We start from the raw sequence: 17615 nt of genomic DNA on the forward strand, positions 1-17615 counted from the left end.
AAGCATTGCCACAAATTGCAACAGGGCTGTACATGCCAAGAATGCCTGATGTGGTACTTTGTCATATTTTGTGGAAACAGTTTTGTTTTGTTGGCTGTAATTGAGAAATAAATAAATAAAATAAACATTATTATGGGAAGGAAAGTTGCTACTCAGCATCTCCACTATGTGGTGAGTAGCAACTTTCCTTCTCATAACATTGTTACATTCCATCCTGGACTTTCCATTGTTTAAAATAAACATTAAAAATAAATCATGCTGCTGAAGTTATTAAGGTGCAACAACTTTAGTAGTAGTAGTAGTAGTAGTAGTAGAATAGTCCAAAAATTGCCAGAGATTTAATTTTTTATGTTTTACACTTTAGACTTACATTGCATATTCAAAAATGTGATATTGCATCACAGAGACAGGCTGCTTTTACTACCAGCATTTCTGAAATTGCAAATGTTTATTTCCTGTTTCCCTGTCTCTATTTGTATATGCTTCTTTACTCCACTTTCTATTCAAATTTGTACTTTCTTACAATAACGAACAAACGGATGTTAGTGACTTGTATATGTTAATGCTTTCAACTCTTCTCCATTTCCTCACAGGGTTTCTGAGTGGTATTTTCCAATTTTTTCATAGTTTTTGTTTCTGTTTGTATACTGAAATTGTCTTCCATTAACAATAAATGCCAAACGTTCTAACTAGCTGCACTTTCTAAATTATAGCATTGCATCCAATGCAGTGATCTCACATTAATCCTAAAAGCTGACTATCATGTAATGATTGTGCAGATTTTTTAAAAATGATTTTTAAGCTTATTGACAACACGTAAGAATTTTGCAATGGAAATAGTTATTCACCATTATGGAGTGAACTACTGCAGTTGAATTTGTTATGTGCCACATTGGGCACTGACCTGTTATTGCCTACACTTCTTCATGTGTCAGGCACCATGTGTTTGGGCAGATACCTCACATTGCATTACCCCTGCAGCCTGACTCACACTTGACTGAAAATTCCCCTCTGCCCCTCTGAATTTTGTCACTGCTGAGAAAAGATAAATACAGAGACTGTAAATTTTATTTTTGCACTTGAAGTTTCCAACCTCCAGGTTTCTCTGAAGGTATCACACTGAAAACTATAGAGAGATCTTAAACCCGCTTTTGAAACAGAAGATTAGGCCTTTCCAACAGTTTCTGACATGATTTTAGCAGCCTATGATTTGCCCAGTTAACCTCGACAATTTTCAGGTACTCATCTGTAATTCCTTCAGTTCTGGCTGTGCTATCTCAAGAAGTGAATAAATCTGCCAGTAGATAATCTGATATTTTTAGGTCAAACATCATGCTATGGTGTTTGAAATGGTGCATATTACACCGTTAACTGTCTGTTAAAGATAAAAGGTCTAGTCACATTAATGTGACTGCCACCTATGTTTGATGTCAGCATGCAATAACCAATCACAGATGGCATATGGCAGCAGCAGCAGTGGAAGGTATATGAAGTGTGCTGTGTGGGGTTGCAGAAAACAGTGCAGCCGTTGTCGTAATGCACTATCAAAAACTGGTGCTGAGGCAACTGTGGTGCATCATGAACCATATATGACAGGGGTAAACAGTGGCTGCAGAGATGTGCACGAGTGAATAGAAATGAAACCGTCAAACAATTGACTGCCCAGATGAATCAAGGGACTACCAACAATATCTCCTCAATGACCATTCAGCAAATGTTGCTGCTTATGAGCCTCCGCAGCAGGCACCTGATTGTGCACCCATGCTGACTGCTTTTCATCAGTGATGAAGGCTGGAATTTGTTTTGCAATGGGTGTCCACTGAGTGGTGACAGTGAATCACATTTCATGCTCCATCGGACAGATGGCTGTTGTATCATCAGAAGAGTCCACGCCAGAGGAGGGAGTGTTTTGGTCTAGGGAATGTTTTCGTGGTATTGCCTGTGTTAGCTTGTCATTCCAGAAGGCACATTGGATCAACATAAGTATGTACTTATCCTTGGGGACCTCATTCTCCCCTATGTGCAGTTGGTTCTTCCTTGGCAGGATGGCATCTACCAGCAGTACAATGCAACATGTCACACAGCTCAAAGTGTACCAGAATGAGTATACCATACTTTTCTGGCCACCAAACTCCCTGGATTTAAACCCAATTGAGAATCTGTGGAACTATCTAGATTGGGCTGTTCGCACCATGGATCCTCAACCAAAAAACATAGCACAGCTGGCTGTCAGCATGGCTCCACATCCCTGTGTGTACCTCCAGTACCTCACTGACACTCTACCTGCATGTCTCACGGCAGTCCACACTGAAAAATGTGGTATTCAGGCTTTTGACAGGTGATCACATTAATGTTCCACATCCCTGTCTGTACCTCCAGTACCTCACTGACACTCTACCTGCATGTCTCACGGCAGTCCACACTGAAAAATGTGGTATTCAGGCTTTTGACAGGTGATCACATTAATGTTCCACATCCCTGTCTGTACCTCCAGTACCTCACTGACACTCTACCTGCATGTCTCACAGCAGTCCACACTGAAAAATGTGGTATTCAGGCTTTTGACAAGTGGTCACATTAATGGTCAACATGTCCTATAGCATTACGTGTAAGTGAGTGAATTATGCTAACCATACATTGTTCTATTGCTGTGGCATCATTATAAAGCACAGTACCAAATATATTATAAAAAATACAGATTACTTCTCACTATAAAGATGGCACATTGAGTGTTGCAGACAGGCACAACATGTGAAGACTGTTCCAAATTGAGCTTTCAACCAGTGCCTTCTTCAGAAAGGAAGACATGTTCACATTCACACAAGCAAGTTCACCTCACGCATACATGATAGCGGTCATTACACAGTGATTTGTGCAAGTTAAAAATTAGCACATGATCATATCTACGTATTTGCATTACACTTTTATCATGATGTGTGATCTTAAGCTTCCCTGACAAATCAGCTGTTTGTATTGTTCTCTGGTTTCCAGCCAGATGCAGTCTTTTACAAAACACAATGTTTCAACAGAGTATTTGTCCTCATCTTCAGGTGATACTTATAGAATGAATGTCTTTGCTACATCATGCCTCCTGTATACTCGTATTGTTCCCCACCTTTTCCCTCACTACCTGCCTGCGTACCGCATTGGATGGAATGGTGGACACAATAACCCATCAATCTTAAAAGCTGAGATGTCTGTGTGATAGGACACAGTTCACAATTAACAGACAAATTTGAAGCAAATAAGCAGTCCTTAATGTGTGGATTGGAAATAACATTATCTGCAAGACTTTTCAAAAAGTAAGGACCATTTGGTAATTAAAAATATATTAGTTGAAAAAGCTTTTATTGGCACTTTTAATTTTCTACAGACCTCTTTCACTTTTAAATGTAATCATCATTTGCTGCTAAACACTTCTTGTAACATTGCACTGCCTTGTAAAATGCCTGTAACATTGCACTGTCTTGTAAAATGCCTGTAACATTGCACTGTCTTGTAAAATGCCTGTAACATTGCACTGTCTTGTAAAATGCCTGTAACATTGCACTGTCTTGTAAAATTCCTGTGCATAGACATTCTTCACCTATGAATTGAACCAGTTGACACTGGCAATTTTCAGTTCATTACTGTCTTCCAACTGTTGTACTTCAAGCCATTGTTTCAAGTGGAAGAAGATGTAACAGTTACTTTGTACAAGATCAGGACTATGGAGTGAGTAGTCAAGAAGTTTCCAGTGTGTAGCGTAAAATAATAGAAAATAAAGGCTCTTTACTTCAGTGTGGTTTGTTATGGTTGTGAGTGTAGCATGTAAAGTACTTGGTGATATTGTCTTTGCTTTAAACATGTTGTAGGTTAAAATGCAAATGGTAACTTTAATTATTTTACTTTTAAATAGACTTTGAGCAGAATTATCTTCAGCATTTCTATTAAGTGTGCTTGTGGAGCTTTGGAATTATAACATAACATGCAAACCTTTTTTCCCACATCAGCAGCTACAAATTCTTTGAAGTATGATCTCTGTTATTTATCTAAAGTGTCTGGTTTGATGTATATGTAGACAATACAGATTTTATTTGGCTAAGTTCACTGAATATCATTTACTTAATAGAAAGTAAAATTTCCCTGTTCCAGCTGCTATAATGTAATGCACTTAGCATATGAAATCTGGTAATAGTGAAAGTTGAAGCAAAATTTGAAAATTCTTATGACTATTATTCAGTATTTCATTAGATGCTAAGAATTTATCACTTCTCTTTAGCAAAACTTGGCTCTCTGAGCCGTATTTAACAAAATTAATATTGTGTGCTGTTATGGTAACCAACAATGGGAATAGTCCACTAATCTTAATACTGTACTACCTAGGAAAGGACACTACTTGTACACAAACAAAAGAATATTACCTTAAACTTTACAATAATAAATATATTTTCAAACACAAATCAGGAAATTATTAATTGTTACAGACATTGAGAAACATACCTTGATCCAAATGTTAGTGCATCCATTCGTTTTAGCAGTACTAGCCAGAGGGATGAAAGATTTCATCAAACAAAAAATTTGCCATGTTGTTTTTGTGATGTCTTTGTCCTTTTCTGTGCAGTCAAATGCACACGCTACTCAATTTTAAGTCTTTGGTTCAATTCACCTTGCGAATTAAACATGAGAATTTTTAATGTACATTTAATGTCTTTACTAAAGTCAATTGCAGGAGACAGTACAAGCAGCAACATGCATTGTTGTAGAGTAGGAATCTTCCAAATGACATTTTACCACAGTGTCAATTTTTGGTGTCTTTTCTCAGTTTGGTTACACGTCAGCTGTAGTTGTTGACCCATGTTCCACAAAAATCAACCAGAAAAATTCCCATTATGCCACAGAAAATGTTAACCATCATGTTTTGACTCAAGTAGGGAAACAGCTTGAATTCATTTGATTTGGGTGAAGTTGACTGGTGCCATTGCATTGATTGTCACTTTGATTCTGCATTAGTGTAGGATATACCTGTTTTATTACCCGGAACAATCTGAGATTACAAATAATCTTTGTCTCGTTCGTAGCAGCCCAAAAAAAAAAAAAAAAAAAAAATTCTCCTTGTTATTCTTTTTGTTAATCCATAAGCACATTCAGTAAGTTGTGATAACTAAACTTTTCTGTGGGAGTCATGTTGAAAGTGGCATGTCCAACATGAAGAAATTGATCAGCTGGTTATTTGTTGAAATAAATTAAAAATGAAATGAAATGATTGTATGGCATTGTTGGCTGGGAGGCCCCATGCGGGGAAGTTCGACTGCCGTATTGCAAGTCCATTTTAGTTGACGCCACTTTGGCGAATTGCGAGTCAATGATGATGAAATGATGATAAAGAACACACAACACCCAGTCATCACGAGGCAGAGAAAATCCCTGACCCCGCCGGGAATCGAACCCGGGACCCCGTGCGCAGGAAGCGAGAACGCTACTGCAAGACCATGAGCTGCGGACGAATAAATTAAAATGTAACTAAGACTGCAAATTCTGTAGTTTCTTCAGATCTCGAGGTGTCTGGTCTCCTCTAAATGTCAAGGCAATGACATTTCATCACTTTTAAAGTCTCAAGGCTATTGTCAACCTTTCATTAACTCACTACTGTAGGCCCATAAACTTTGCACAGGCTTGTGGAATCTGAGTAAATGTAGATCCTTTGCACCCAAAAATTGAATTGCAGCACGCATTACTCTGCTTCTGAATGCAGCAGACCCTCATGTGGAGGTCCCAGGTTCAGTTCCCAGTGCTGCCAGAGTTTTTTCCTTGGTGGGGGAACTGGACTGGAGTGCACTACATTTTGTGATGCCAATTAAGAAGCTTCCTGATTGAGAGGTAGTGGCTCCAAGGTCTGAATGTCGACATTGACCAGGAGTGAGGTGTGCTGACCTCGTGCACCTTCACATTGCATCCAGTAATGAATTGCTGAGGGTGACATGCTGGTCAGTTGACTATCATGCGGTCTTACGGGCCTGATTGTGGGATTGTCGTGTTTTTTAATTCCTCAAGTGGCGAAAACAAAGAGTTTTGAACTGTTGGTTTCACCCTCTGCCAGGCAACCATGAAATCAAAATGATGATTTCTGTAGGTTCATAATAAGCAGTCAGTAGATAGCACTTCATTCATACAACTATGTGAGGAGTTACTGTCATTTAAATATAATCAGCAATAAAAATTTAATATAATCAATATTGTTCAGATACACCCTGTTGTATTGGCACAATACTCTTGGTATTTAACTTATTGTACTTCACACATGACATAGGCATGCGACATCTGAAACTTCAGGAGTGTGTGTGTGTTTGTCAGTGCAGTAATTCATCTGGGAAGAAGATTCTAGATACATATAATCATGAATTTAGTTTCATTTTATTGTGTGCAGTGTCGAATGATTAGTACTTCTCATTGTTAAAAGTCTTGAAACATGGTAGTGGTGTGTTGTGATCTTCAGTCCTGAGACTGGTTTGATGCAGCTCTCCATGCTACTCTATCCTGTGCAAGCTTCTTCATCTCCCAGTACCTACTGCAACCTACATCCTTCTGAATCTGCTTAGTGTATTCATCTCTTGGTCTCCCTCTACGATTTTTACCCTCCATTCTGCCCTTCAATACTAAATTGGTGATCCCTTGATGCCTCAGAACATGTCCTACCAACCAATCCCTTCTTCTGGTCAAGTTGTGCCACAAACTTCTCTTCTCCCCAATCCTATTCAATACTTCCTCATTAGTTATGTGATCTACTCATCTAATCTTCAGCATTCTTCTGTAGCACCACATTTCGAAAGCTTCTATTCTCTTCTTGTCCAAACTATTTACCGTCCATGTTTCACTTCCATACATGGCTACACTCCATACAAATACTTTCAGAAATGACTTCCTGACACTTAAATCTATACTCGATGTTAACAAATTTCTCTTCTTCTGGAAAGCTTTCCTTGCCATTGCCAGTCTACATTTTATATCCTCTCTACTTCGACCATCATCAGTTATTTTGCTCCCCAAATAGCAAAACTCCTTTACTACTTTAAGTGTCTCATTTCCTAATCTAATTCCCTCGGCATCACCCGACTTAATTCCACTACATTCCATTATCCTCGTTTTGCTTTTGTTGATGTTCATCTTATACCCTCCCTTCAAGATACCATCCATTCCGTTCAACTGCTCTTCCAAGTCCTTTGCTGTCTCTGACAGAATTACAATGTCATCGGCAAACCTCAAAGTTTTTATTTCTTCTCCATGGATTTTAATACCTACTCTGAAATTTTCTTTTGTTTCCTTTACTGCTTGCTCAATATACAGATTGAATAACATCGGGGAGAGGCTACAACCCTGTCTTACTCCCTTCCCAACCACTGCTTCCCTTTCATGTCCCTTTCCTTAATCTTTCTTCTAAGATAAGTCGTAAGGTCAGTATTGCCTCACGTGTTGCAGTATTTCTACGGAATCCAAACTGATCTTCCCCGAGGTTGGCTTCTACTAGTTTCTCTATTCGTCTGTAAAGAATTCGTGTTAGTATTTTGCAGCTGTGGCTTATTAAACTGATTGTTCGGTAATTTTCATATCTGTCAACACCTGCTTTCTTTGGGATTGGAATTATTATATTCTTCTTGAAGTCTGAGGGTATTTCACCTGTCTCATACATTTTGCTCACCAGATGGTAGAGTTTTGTCAGGACTGGCTCTCCCAAGGCCGTCAGTAGTTCCAATGGAATGTTGTCTACTCCGGGGGCCTTGTTTCGACTCAGGTCTTTCAGTGCTCTGTCAAACTCTTCACGCAGTATTATATCTCCCATTTCATCTTCATCTACATCCTCTTCCATTTCCATAATATTGTCCTCAAGTACATTGCCCTTGTATAGACCCTCTATATACTCCTTCCACCTTTCTGCTTTCCCTTCTTTGCTTAGAACTGGGTTTCCATCTGAGCTCTTGATGTTCATACAAGTGGTTCACTTATCTCCAAAGGTCTCTTTAATTTTCCTGTAGGCAGTATCTATCTTACCCCTAGTGAGATAGGCCTCTACATCCTTACATTTGTCCTCTAGCCATCCCTGCTTAGCCATTTTGCACTTCCTGTCGATCTCATTTTTGAGACGTTTGTATTCCTTTTTGCCTGCTTCATGGTAGTGGTATGTTGCATGTTTTGCACTTATGTCTGGTTTCTTGGCACAAAATTTGTATATTTATCAGGTGTTCAGTAAGAAATATGAGAAAAGATGAAGTAATGATTGAATCATTCATTAGTTGACATTGTGTCTTGAATCTGAATAATGAGATATGCTGTTAAATAAACTTTCTTATGTTTGTCAATAGAATGTCTTGGTAAAAAGAGCTTGTTTTACATGTGGTGTAGTAACACACATAGATTATTCTCATTCAGAACAGCTATCTACTATGTCTTTTGTAGAAACAAAAGAATAGTTTGTAATACACAGTTTTATGCACGGCTTAGGACTGTTACCTTGACACTATATAGAAGAGTCATCACAGTTATGAATATTGAGGAATTTATTTTACTGTCACTTTTCTTGGTTTTCTTCCTCTGCTTCACACAGATGCGCTATCATCAAATGTATATTTTACTCCAATTACATAGAGCAGAAAAGTAAATCAGTCTTCACAAATAGTTGGTCACTGTTGAAATCAAAAACAGAAACAACAGACCACAGCAGCAAATGAGCATATAATCCCAAATAAAAGGCCAAAAATCTGAACAAGTACTAGGAGATTTAGATAGAAATGTGGCTGTATGTGCCAATGTGTACACAATACCCAGGTAACGGAGTGGCCGTGCTTTTGAAAAATCCGTAATATACAGTGCCATTTAGTGTGGTGAGTAATCATGTCTATAGTGCCAGAGGAAAGTCATTCCAGTGTGATTAAACACATACTCCACATTTGAGGAATAATGCAGACCAAGTCAAAAAATTAATCATTTTAAGTGGTGACCCACAACAGTGGCAGACTATTACAATAATCTTAGCTCAACTGTGGAGCGAAAGAATAAAGTGTTCATAATAAGATCCTATCAGTATTCGCAATTGGCAATAACAATGGAGTGATTAAATAAATTCCTAACAGGAGTACAAGTTTAGTTCATTTGAACAGAATGGAAGAAAATAGGAGCCTGACAGCGTAAGATGCTGTAGGAAAAGCACGTGCTTAAAGAAGAAGAAGAGAAGAGAAAAACAATATGGGTGTGCATTCTTATATAGAACAAAACACAGATAATTAATGATACATCACTCACAATATTCTGGGCGTACATATCACTGACTTCCAGTGCAGTTCATTGACTTAGTGCTTAAACTGTATCATTAAATCTTAATAATTCAATAGAAAAAGAAAATAGTATGTTATTACATCGCGGGCAGAGCACAATATTATAAGAACCATGTACTGAATGTGAGAGTGATGCTATGTCTTAAACCAACTAATTCAGACACAATACTTGAGTTACTAAGAAAACTATTGTGAGACACTTGTGGTAAATATAAAATGTAAACATAATAATTTAATATCATTCTCGAAAAAATTATCGGGACATGGGAAAAAGAAGTCAAAGGAATCCAAATTGGCATTAGAAAAGATAATAGATTCAATTTGAAGTGTTTAGCTTTTGCGGATGACCTTGCAATCCTCACAAATAATAGAAAAGAAGCCACTAACGCCATAGAGAAGTTACACGAAATTGCACAAAGAACTGGCCTGCAAATCTCATATGAGAAAACCCAGTACATAGAAAGAGTGCCACAAGACAAATTGCCTATTGTGACAACCCATGAGAAAATCGTACAAGTACCACATTTTAAGTACCTGGGAGAAATCATCCAGCCATCAGGGATCAACCTAAAGGCCAATGAGGAAAGAATAAAAAAAACTACAGAAAGCATATAAACTCACGTGGAACTATTATAACAAAAAGTCCATATCCATTAACGCAAAATTGAGGCACTACAACACTGTCGTACTTCCGGAGGCACTGTATGCATCTGAAACAACACAAATAGGTGGGCAAACTAAAATCAAAGAAATGGAGAAACAAGAAAGGAAAATTTTTGGCCCGATACAAGAGCAAGGAATCTGGATGAAGAGACCAACATCAGAATTATACAAATACACAGACAAGATTACGGATACAATAAGGAAAAGAAGAATGCGGTTCTACGGACATATCCACAGGATGAATGAAAACAGAATTTCAAAGCGAATTCTTAAAGTCATCAACTCAGGCAGGGGAAAAACAAAATGGATAAAAGAAGTTGAAGAGGACCTCAGACAAGCACACATAACAGTAAACAATGCAGAAAATAGAACTGAATTCAGGAACATCATCAAAAAACATAAATTTGACACCACAACACAGAAGAGACCAGGATGCAAATGGACAGCGGAGCAAAAGAAACAACACAGTGAACACATGAAGAAAATTTGGGCTCAGAAAAAACATAAACAATCATCATAAAGGAATTCAAGTTCAAACGCTCTCTTAAATGGGAATAATCGAAAATAATAATAATAATAATAAACACCAGATATTACAGCAAGCATATTATTAAAGATCCCAATACCACGACAGATAAATGCAGACTTTGCAAAAAAATAAATAGAAACAGTAGATCACATCACAAGCGGATGTACAATACTAGCAAATACAGAATACCCCAGAAGACATGACAATGTAGCAAAAATAATACATCAACAACTTGCCATACAACATAAACTAATAAAACAACACGTTCCGACATACAAGTATGCACCACAAAATGTGCTGGAGAATGATGAATACAAATTATACTGGAACAGAACCATTATAACAGATAAAACAACACCACATAACAAACCCGACATCATACTCACCAATAAAAAGAAGAAATTAACACAACTAATCGAAATATCCATACCCAATACAACAAATATACAGAAGAAAACAGGAGAAAAAATTGAAAAATACATTCAACTGGCTGAGGAAGTCAAGGCCATGTGGCATCAGGATAAAGTTGACATCATACCAATTATACTATCAACTACAGAAGTCATACCACGCAATATCCACCAGTACACCAACGCAATACAGCTACATCCAAACATATATATACAACTACAGAAATGTGTAATTATTGATACATGTTCAATTACCCGAACATTCCTAAATGCAATGTAACATATACCGTACAGTTAAAAGGAAGTCACACTTGATCAAGGTCCACGTCACTTTCCATTTTTAACCAGACATAACGTCTCAGACAGGAAAGAGAAATAATAATAATGTTTATTTGTCCATGTTAACTTTACAGTCTTGGACATCGTCATTTTTTGTACAATTATATGAATATCATGTCATTCCAAGAATGAATATATACATCAAGTAGCACATTGTATATCATTCCATACAATAATGTTATAAACACATTAGCACATTATATATCACTCCATACATATAATGATTATATACATCAATTATCCAATTATAACAATACCACCACTAATACACTGCAGTATGTAAAGGAATAAACTAACAGTACTGCAGCTCATAATTCTTTTAATGAGTATAAACATCTTTCTATTAACAAATTTTTCAACTTGCCCTTGAAAAGATTGCCTTGGAGTTGCTTTATATTTTTTGGCAACTTATTATAGAATTGTCTCCCAGTTACATATGGACTGTGGTCTGTAGCTTTCTTGTTAGTCCGTATCCTATGATAGTCACTTTTGGCTCGAGTATTGTAATTATGGGTGTCACTGTTCTTTACACTATTTTCCTCGTTCTCTTTTACAAACATTGTATTTGGTCTTAGTTTAAGTTTATGGAATGGTACTGAGGATATTACCTGCAAGTGCACATTGAAGAGCAGAGACTTAAGTTCCTGACAATCACACACAGCAGAGCTTGGTGCTGTCACAGAACACAGTTTCACAGATGAAAATGACAACTTGACGTCGTCGTCAACATTCCTGGTACTCTTGGAACCTCGATAAGGCTGCTAGATCCAAACTGGCGATTTGGCTGCAGTACCCTAACAGTAAAGGCAGTGCAACACACCCTGTTCAATTCTCGTACATTTACCACCACCCTTGGAAGAGACACAAAATTGATACAGTTGACTGACTCTGTGGTTGATATATCTACATCCGTAGTAGGCAGAATGTTAAGAATTCACACAAAACACTTAAAGGCAAAATAAGATTTGCATAATAAACTTAAGAGAAAGTGAAAATGGTACAGAACCGCCTACTATTAATACCAACATAAAATTTCCTGCAATCTTCCAAGGATTAGTTTAACAAGATATTTCTAGGATTTTCCCAGAATTTGCAAATATTAAATGGCAAATACTGGCAGGAAGGCAGAATGGGACCGGTGTATTTCTAGCAGTCTAATCATTAGAGCTGGCCGAATAAAAGCTTTGTCAATATTTCACTGAAGTTATTGTGAACTTATAGATATTCTAATTATCAATGTATTTTGAATATATATGTGTTCTTTGTTTATGTTTACAGAATTTAAAAAGAAAATTGACTACAGTCAAGTTGTTAATGAAGAATGTGGAAATGCTCACAATCTGCAAATATCAACAGTTGATTTGTCTGTGACAACATCGAATGTTTATCCCAACTGTGAGCAAGAAGGAGAGCCACATATGAAAGTTAAAGTTGGTAAGGCACAAAATGGCTCTATACATACATGTTGTGTGTTTATCAGTAGCACCACCCCCTCTCTCTCTCTCTCTCTCTCTCTCTCTCTCTCTCTCTGTGTGTGTGTGTGTGTGTGTGTGTGTGTGTGTGTGTGCATGTTCCTATGTTTCTCTCCCCCACATGACACATGCACTAAATTTTTAACTGTATCACTTTTTTGTAGGACCTCCAAATGTGGGATACTTTTCCTTTTTAACTGAAGGCTGGAGCTCAGAACAAGGAAATGACAGGACAATTCAGAATGAGCTCAGTGTACGAGAAATTAATATTAATCCTCTGAAAGTTGAGAACATGCCTGAAGTAAGTTATAAAATGTTATAAATTACACATAATTATATCATACTAATCTGTTTTATATTTGTAATGTGAAAATTGTGTTTTACATGCTTTACAACACAAAAATGGATAGGTAAAAATAATCTACTTACCCAGTGGTGGCAGGAGAAAATGCATATTTAAGTTATGGAAATGTTCACACTTGTGGAGCCAGTGGCTTCTTCTTCTGGCAGAAGGGTTGAAAGGAAAGGAAGAGGGATGAAGGAAACGGGTAAAGTTATAGGAAAGTTAACCAGAATCCTGAGACTTATAGGACAGCATGAGAAGGAAAGACTGATTGTTGGGGTCTGCAAAAGCTTGTACATTTCCACAACTTTAAATGTACTTTCTCTTCCCATTGCTTGGTGAGTAGATTTTTTTTCTATTTGGTTATATTTTAAAAATTGATTATTTTTGTTGGTATATTAGTTTTTACAGTATAAAATCATTACTTCAGTTAATTCTGATGATTTGAAGTTACACACACACACACACACACACACACACACACACAATCACACGTCAAGAAGTACCTGTCTTGGTGCATGTGGGTGGCATATCTGTAATGGGAAGTAGACTGATAACCATGCCAGACCTGTAGTAACACTGTTCACGTTACGTCGCACTTCACTTAGCGTAGACCGGGACTGTGTCCTAGGCATGCCCGATGTTGACTGACTGCGCACGGCCTGTCCTGCCGGAGTTGTTGTTGTTGTTCTTGTTGTTACACTGGCAGAGGTCGCGTCCGAATTCTCGCGTGCCCTCTGGTGGGCGGGACTCTACTGACGGCAACTACCATCCGTGACGTGCCGTGCCAATGTGCGCCTCCCGCGATCTTTCTGGTGGCTACTACACTCCTCCTCCTTCGGGGGGTGAAGCCACTGTGATCCACGGCGTCGGAAGGTGGAGCGTCGGGCAGGAGCGATGACCTCCACATCCACTGGATGGCCAGAGTCGAGGGGATCTGCCAACCCTCGAGCTGGAACCTTCGAATACGGCTGGAAGTGACCCACACGAAGAGGCCCCCGTCGTCCCACATCCGGAGCCCGGGACAGAACGGGCGACAAGCTGTCGAACTCTGGATTCTGTTCCACCTCAGGAGGGGCAAGACCCAGTGGCAGGGACGAAGGGGAAGGGACGACCACAGGGGAACTAGCCCCCTAAGAAACTGGGCCGGCTAGGGGGGCCGGCTCTCGCTGGGGCATCTCGAATGACGGCGATGCCGGTGCTGGAGCCACTGGAGGCTGCCAAGGCTGAGAACCATCGCAGTGCGGCAGAGTCACAACGGGGAGAGGAGGTAACGTCCCCTGTGAAACCAATACAGGTGCCGGCAATGGGGAAGCCGGTGTCCGAGAGGTCGGAGGGTGGGTGTCCGAACGTGGACGGAGCTGATTTTGGTGACGACGTACCACCCGGTCCCCCACCTGCAAGGTATAGAGCCGGCGGCCATGTCGGTGCAGGACCACCGCCGGTATCCAATGTGGATTGCGACCAAACCCACGGGCCCAGACTGACATACCCAGTGGAAAACCAGGTACTCCGTTTTGTGAAGACTGGCGAGGACCAGGCTGGAGGAGGTGCAGCAGAGTCGTAGGTTGACGCCCATGGAGGAGCTCTGCAGGGCTGCGGTCTCCCATTGGTGTGGTCCGGTATGCCGTCAAGAAAAACGTCAATGCTTCCTCTGCCGGAAATTCGTGCACATACTTTTTCATCTGCGTCTTAAAGGTGCGCACCATGCGCTCAGCTTCCCCATTCAATTGTGGATGGAAGGGGGGAGAGCAAACGTGTTGAATACCGAAGCGCCTACAAAATTCCTGGAAGGCCTGCGAAAGAAACTGCGGTCCATTGTCCGAGACCAGGGTGATTGGCAGACCTTCCACAGAAAAGATTTTTGCGAGTGCCTGGATTGCAACTTCTGAAGTGGTTGAGGAGCAGCGAACCACATATGGGAATCGGGAATAAGCATCAATGACAATGAGCCAAAAGCCATTGAGAAACGGGCCCGCAAAATTGATGTGAACACGTTCCCACGCCTGGGTTGCCAGCGGCCATGAAGAGAACGCTGCCCTGGGAGATGCTTGTTGGCTCGCACACTGGGAACAGGCGGCCACCAAGTGCTCAATTTCTCTGTCAATACCGGGCCAGTACACATGTCTGCGAGCCAAGGTTTTAGTACGGGAAACACCCCAGTGCCCCGCATGTAATAACTTGAGGACATCCCTTCGTAAACTCGCAGGAACAACCACGTGAGGAGCTGTATCATCGGTAGCCAGAAGGAGAACTCCTTCCAAGACCGAGAGACGGTCTCGTAGAAGAAAATAATTACGAAGAGGGTCCGAGGCCCGGCCCGGAGGGCGGGACGACCACCCCTGCTGAATGAGGCGAACTACTTGCCGGAGAACCTGGCGACTCGAGAACCAGTGATCGGGAAGCCATCAACCGCTTGGCGGGACGCCACATCCAAATGAAAACACATAATCTCCTCTCAATCAAATGTAGGGTCCGGGCCCACCGGAAGACGGGAAAGAGCGTCGGCGTTGGCATGCTGGCCTGTAGGGCGAAAACGAATGTCATAATGGTACTTAGAGAGGAACAAGGCCCAGTGCTGTAGTCTGTGGGCCGCCCTATCCGGAATCTGAGATGCGGGGCCAAATATCGATATTAACGGCTTATGGTCAGTGATTAACTGAAATTTCGTGCCATACAAGAAAGGGTGAAACTTGGTAACAGCGTAGACAATGGCCAAAGCCTCTTTTTCCACCTGGGAGTAATGGGCCTGCGCGGGACTAAGCGTTTTCGACGCAAACGCCAGTGGTTGCTCGGAACCATCTGCGTTGCGATGGGCCAGGACCGCCCCCACCCCATACTGCGAAGCATCCGTAGCCAGGACCAACGGCTTATGGGGATCAAAAGTAGCCAAACAAGGGGCTGACATGAGGAGGCCCTTCAACGAGGTGAATGCTCGCTCGCATGCAGGCGACCAATCAAAAGGAACACCCTTGTGCAGAAGGCAGTACAGGGGGTGGGCTATAGTGGAAGCCCTGGGAATGAACCGGTGGTAATAGGCTATCTTGCCTAAAAAAGCTTGTAACTCCTTCAACGAAGTGGGCCGAGGAAGGTTGACGATACCTTGGACCAAACTTCCTAGTGGCTGGATGCTGTGCCGAGATATGGTGTAGCCCACATACTCAATGGACGGTTGGAAGAAGGTTGACTTATGCAGGTTGCAACGCAAGCCCACAGACCTGAATTTGAGAAAGAGGGTGCGAAGGTTGTGCAAGTGGTCTGTCGTGCTGTGGCCCGTGACAATTATGTCATCCAGGTAATTAATACAATGAGGGATTGTCGACGTGACATGCTCAAGATAACGCTGGAATATCGCCGGGGCACTGGATATTCCAAAAGCCAACCGCTGGTATTGGTAAAGGCCAAACGGGGTGTTGACGACTGCCAGCTGTTTGGAGTCCTCATCAAGTGGTATCTGATGATAAGCCTCTGACAGATTGATTTTCGAAAAAATAGTGGCCTCCCGCCACGGCGGAGAACAATTCATCAGCACGAGGCAAAGGATAGGTGTCCACCACCAATTGGGAATTAATGGTGGCCTTAAAATCGCCACAAAGATGTAATTTTCCCGAGGGCTTCTTGACAATAACGAGGGGCGAAGCCCACTCACTGGAAGAAATGGGAAGAACGACCCCTAGGGCTGTCAGCCGGTCTAGCTCTTCCTTTACCTGAGGGCGGAGAGCCAAGGGGATCTGCCTCGCGCGTAGAAAACGCGGGCGAGCCGACGCCTTCAACGTTAAGTGAGCTTCAAAATCTGAAACACGCCCCAGGCCCTCCTCAAAAATATCTGGAAAGTCTGAGATCAAAGATTCCAATGAGTGATAGGGAACGTCTTCGGAGACCAACTGTATGGTGTCAGCGATAGAAAAACCGAAAGCTTGAAAGGCATCCAGGCCAAAAAGGTTAGCGGAGCTCGCATCACTGACAACAATAAAAGTAATAGACCGAGTGACTGATTTGTAAGTCACGTCGGTAGTGAATTGACCCAGTAGGGGAATGAACTGTTTACCATAACCGCGTAGACGCCGGTAAACTGGCGCCAACGGGGGCGATCCAAGGTCGGAATACGTTTGTGCATTCAACAACGAAACTGCCGCGCCCATATCTACTTGCAGTTGTAACCGGCGTGACCGAACCGACACCTCGATAAAGAGTTTGCGTGCCGATGCGTCGGGAGCCTGACCCGATGAAACTTCCTGAATGTCAACGTCCATGTCCTCTGGACTTGCTTCCTTCGATTCCTTTGAGGCTGAGCGGCAAACTTTAGCAATGTGACCGTTTTTATGACATTTGCGACAAACGGCCCAACGCTGGGGGCACTTTGACTGATCGTGATGTAGATAGCACGACGCACAGGACGGCAACAGGGGCCGGCGGCCGGAATTCTGTTTACGCACCGCGTGGGAGCGGCCGTAACGGCCGGATTGTACCGCTTACACGTCGTCCACCCCGGACACCGTGGACGCAGCCGTGCCGCCCTGAACCTCCGCGACGTCGCACCACGCCTCCAGCTGT

General features: G+C 41.4%; 1 protein-coding gene across 1 annotated transcript in view; it reads left to right on the plus strand.

The window, feature by feature from the left end:
- Nucleotides 1-17615, plus strand: part of LOC126092420 (acylglycerol kinase, mitochondrial) — an 83557-nt gene that overhangs the window by 48935 nt on the left and 17007 nt on the right. Inside the window, exons 6-7 of the mRNA XM_049908006.1 lie at nt 12525-12680; nt 12883-13019. Of these exons, the coding sequence (XP_049763963.1) occupies nt 12525-12680; nt 12883-13019 (293 nt within the window). The remainder of the gene's footprint in view (nt 1-12524; nt 12681-12882; nt 13020-17615) is intronic.

This window comes from Schistocerca cancellata, chromosome 7 (genome assembly GCF_023864275.1).
Source record: "Schistocerca cancellata isolate TAMUIC-IGC-003103 chromosome 7, iqSchCanc2.1, whole genome shotgun sequence".
NCBI classification, from domain to species: Eukaryota; Metazoa; Arthropoda; class Insecta; order Orthoptera; family Acrididae; genus Schistocerca; species Schistocerca cancellata.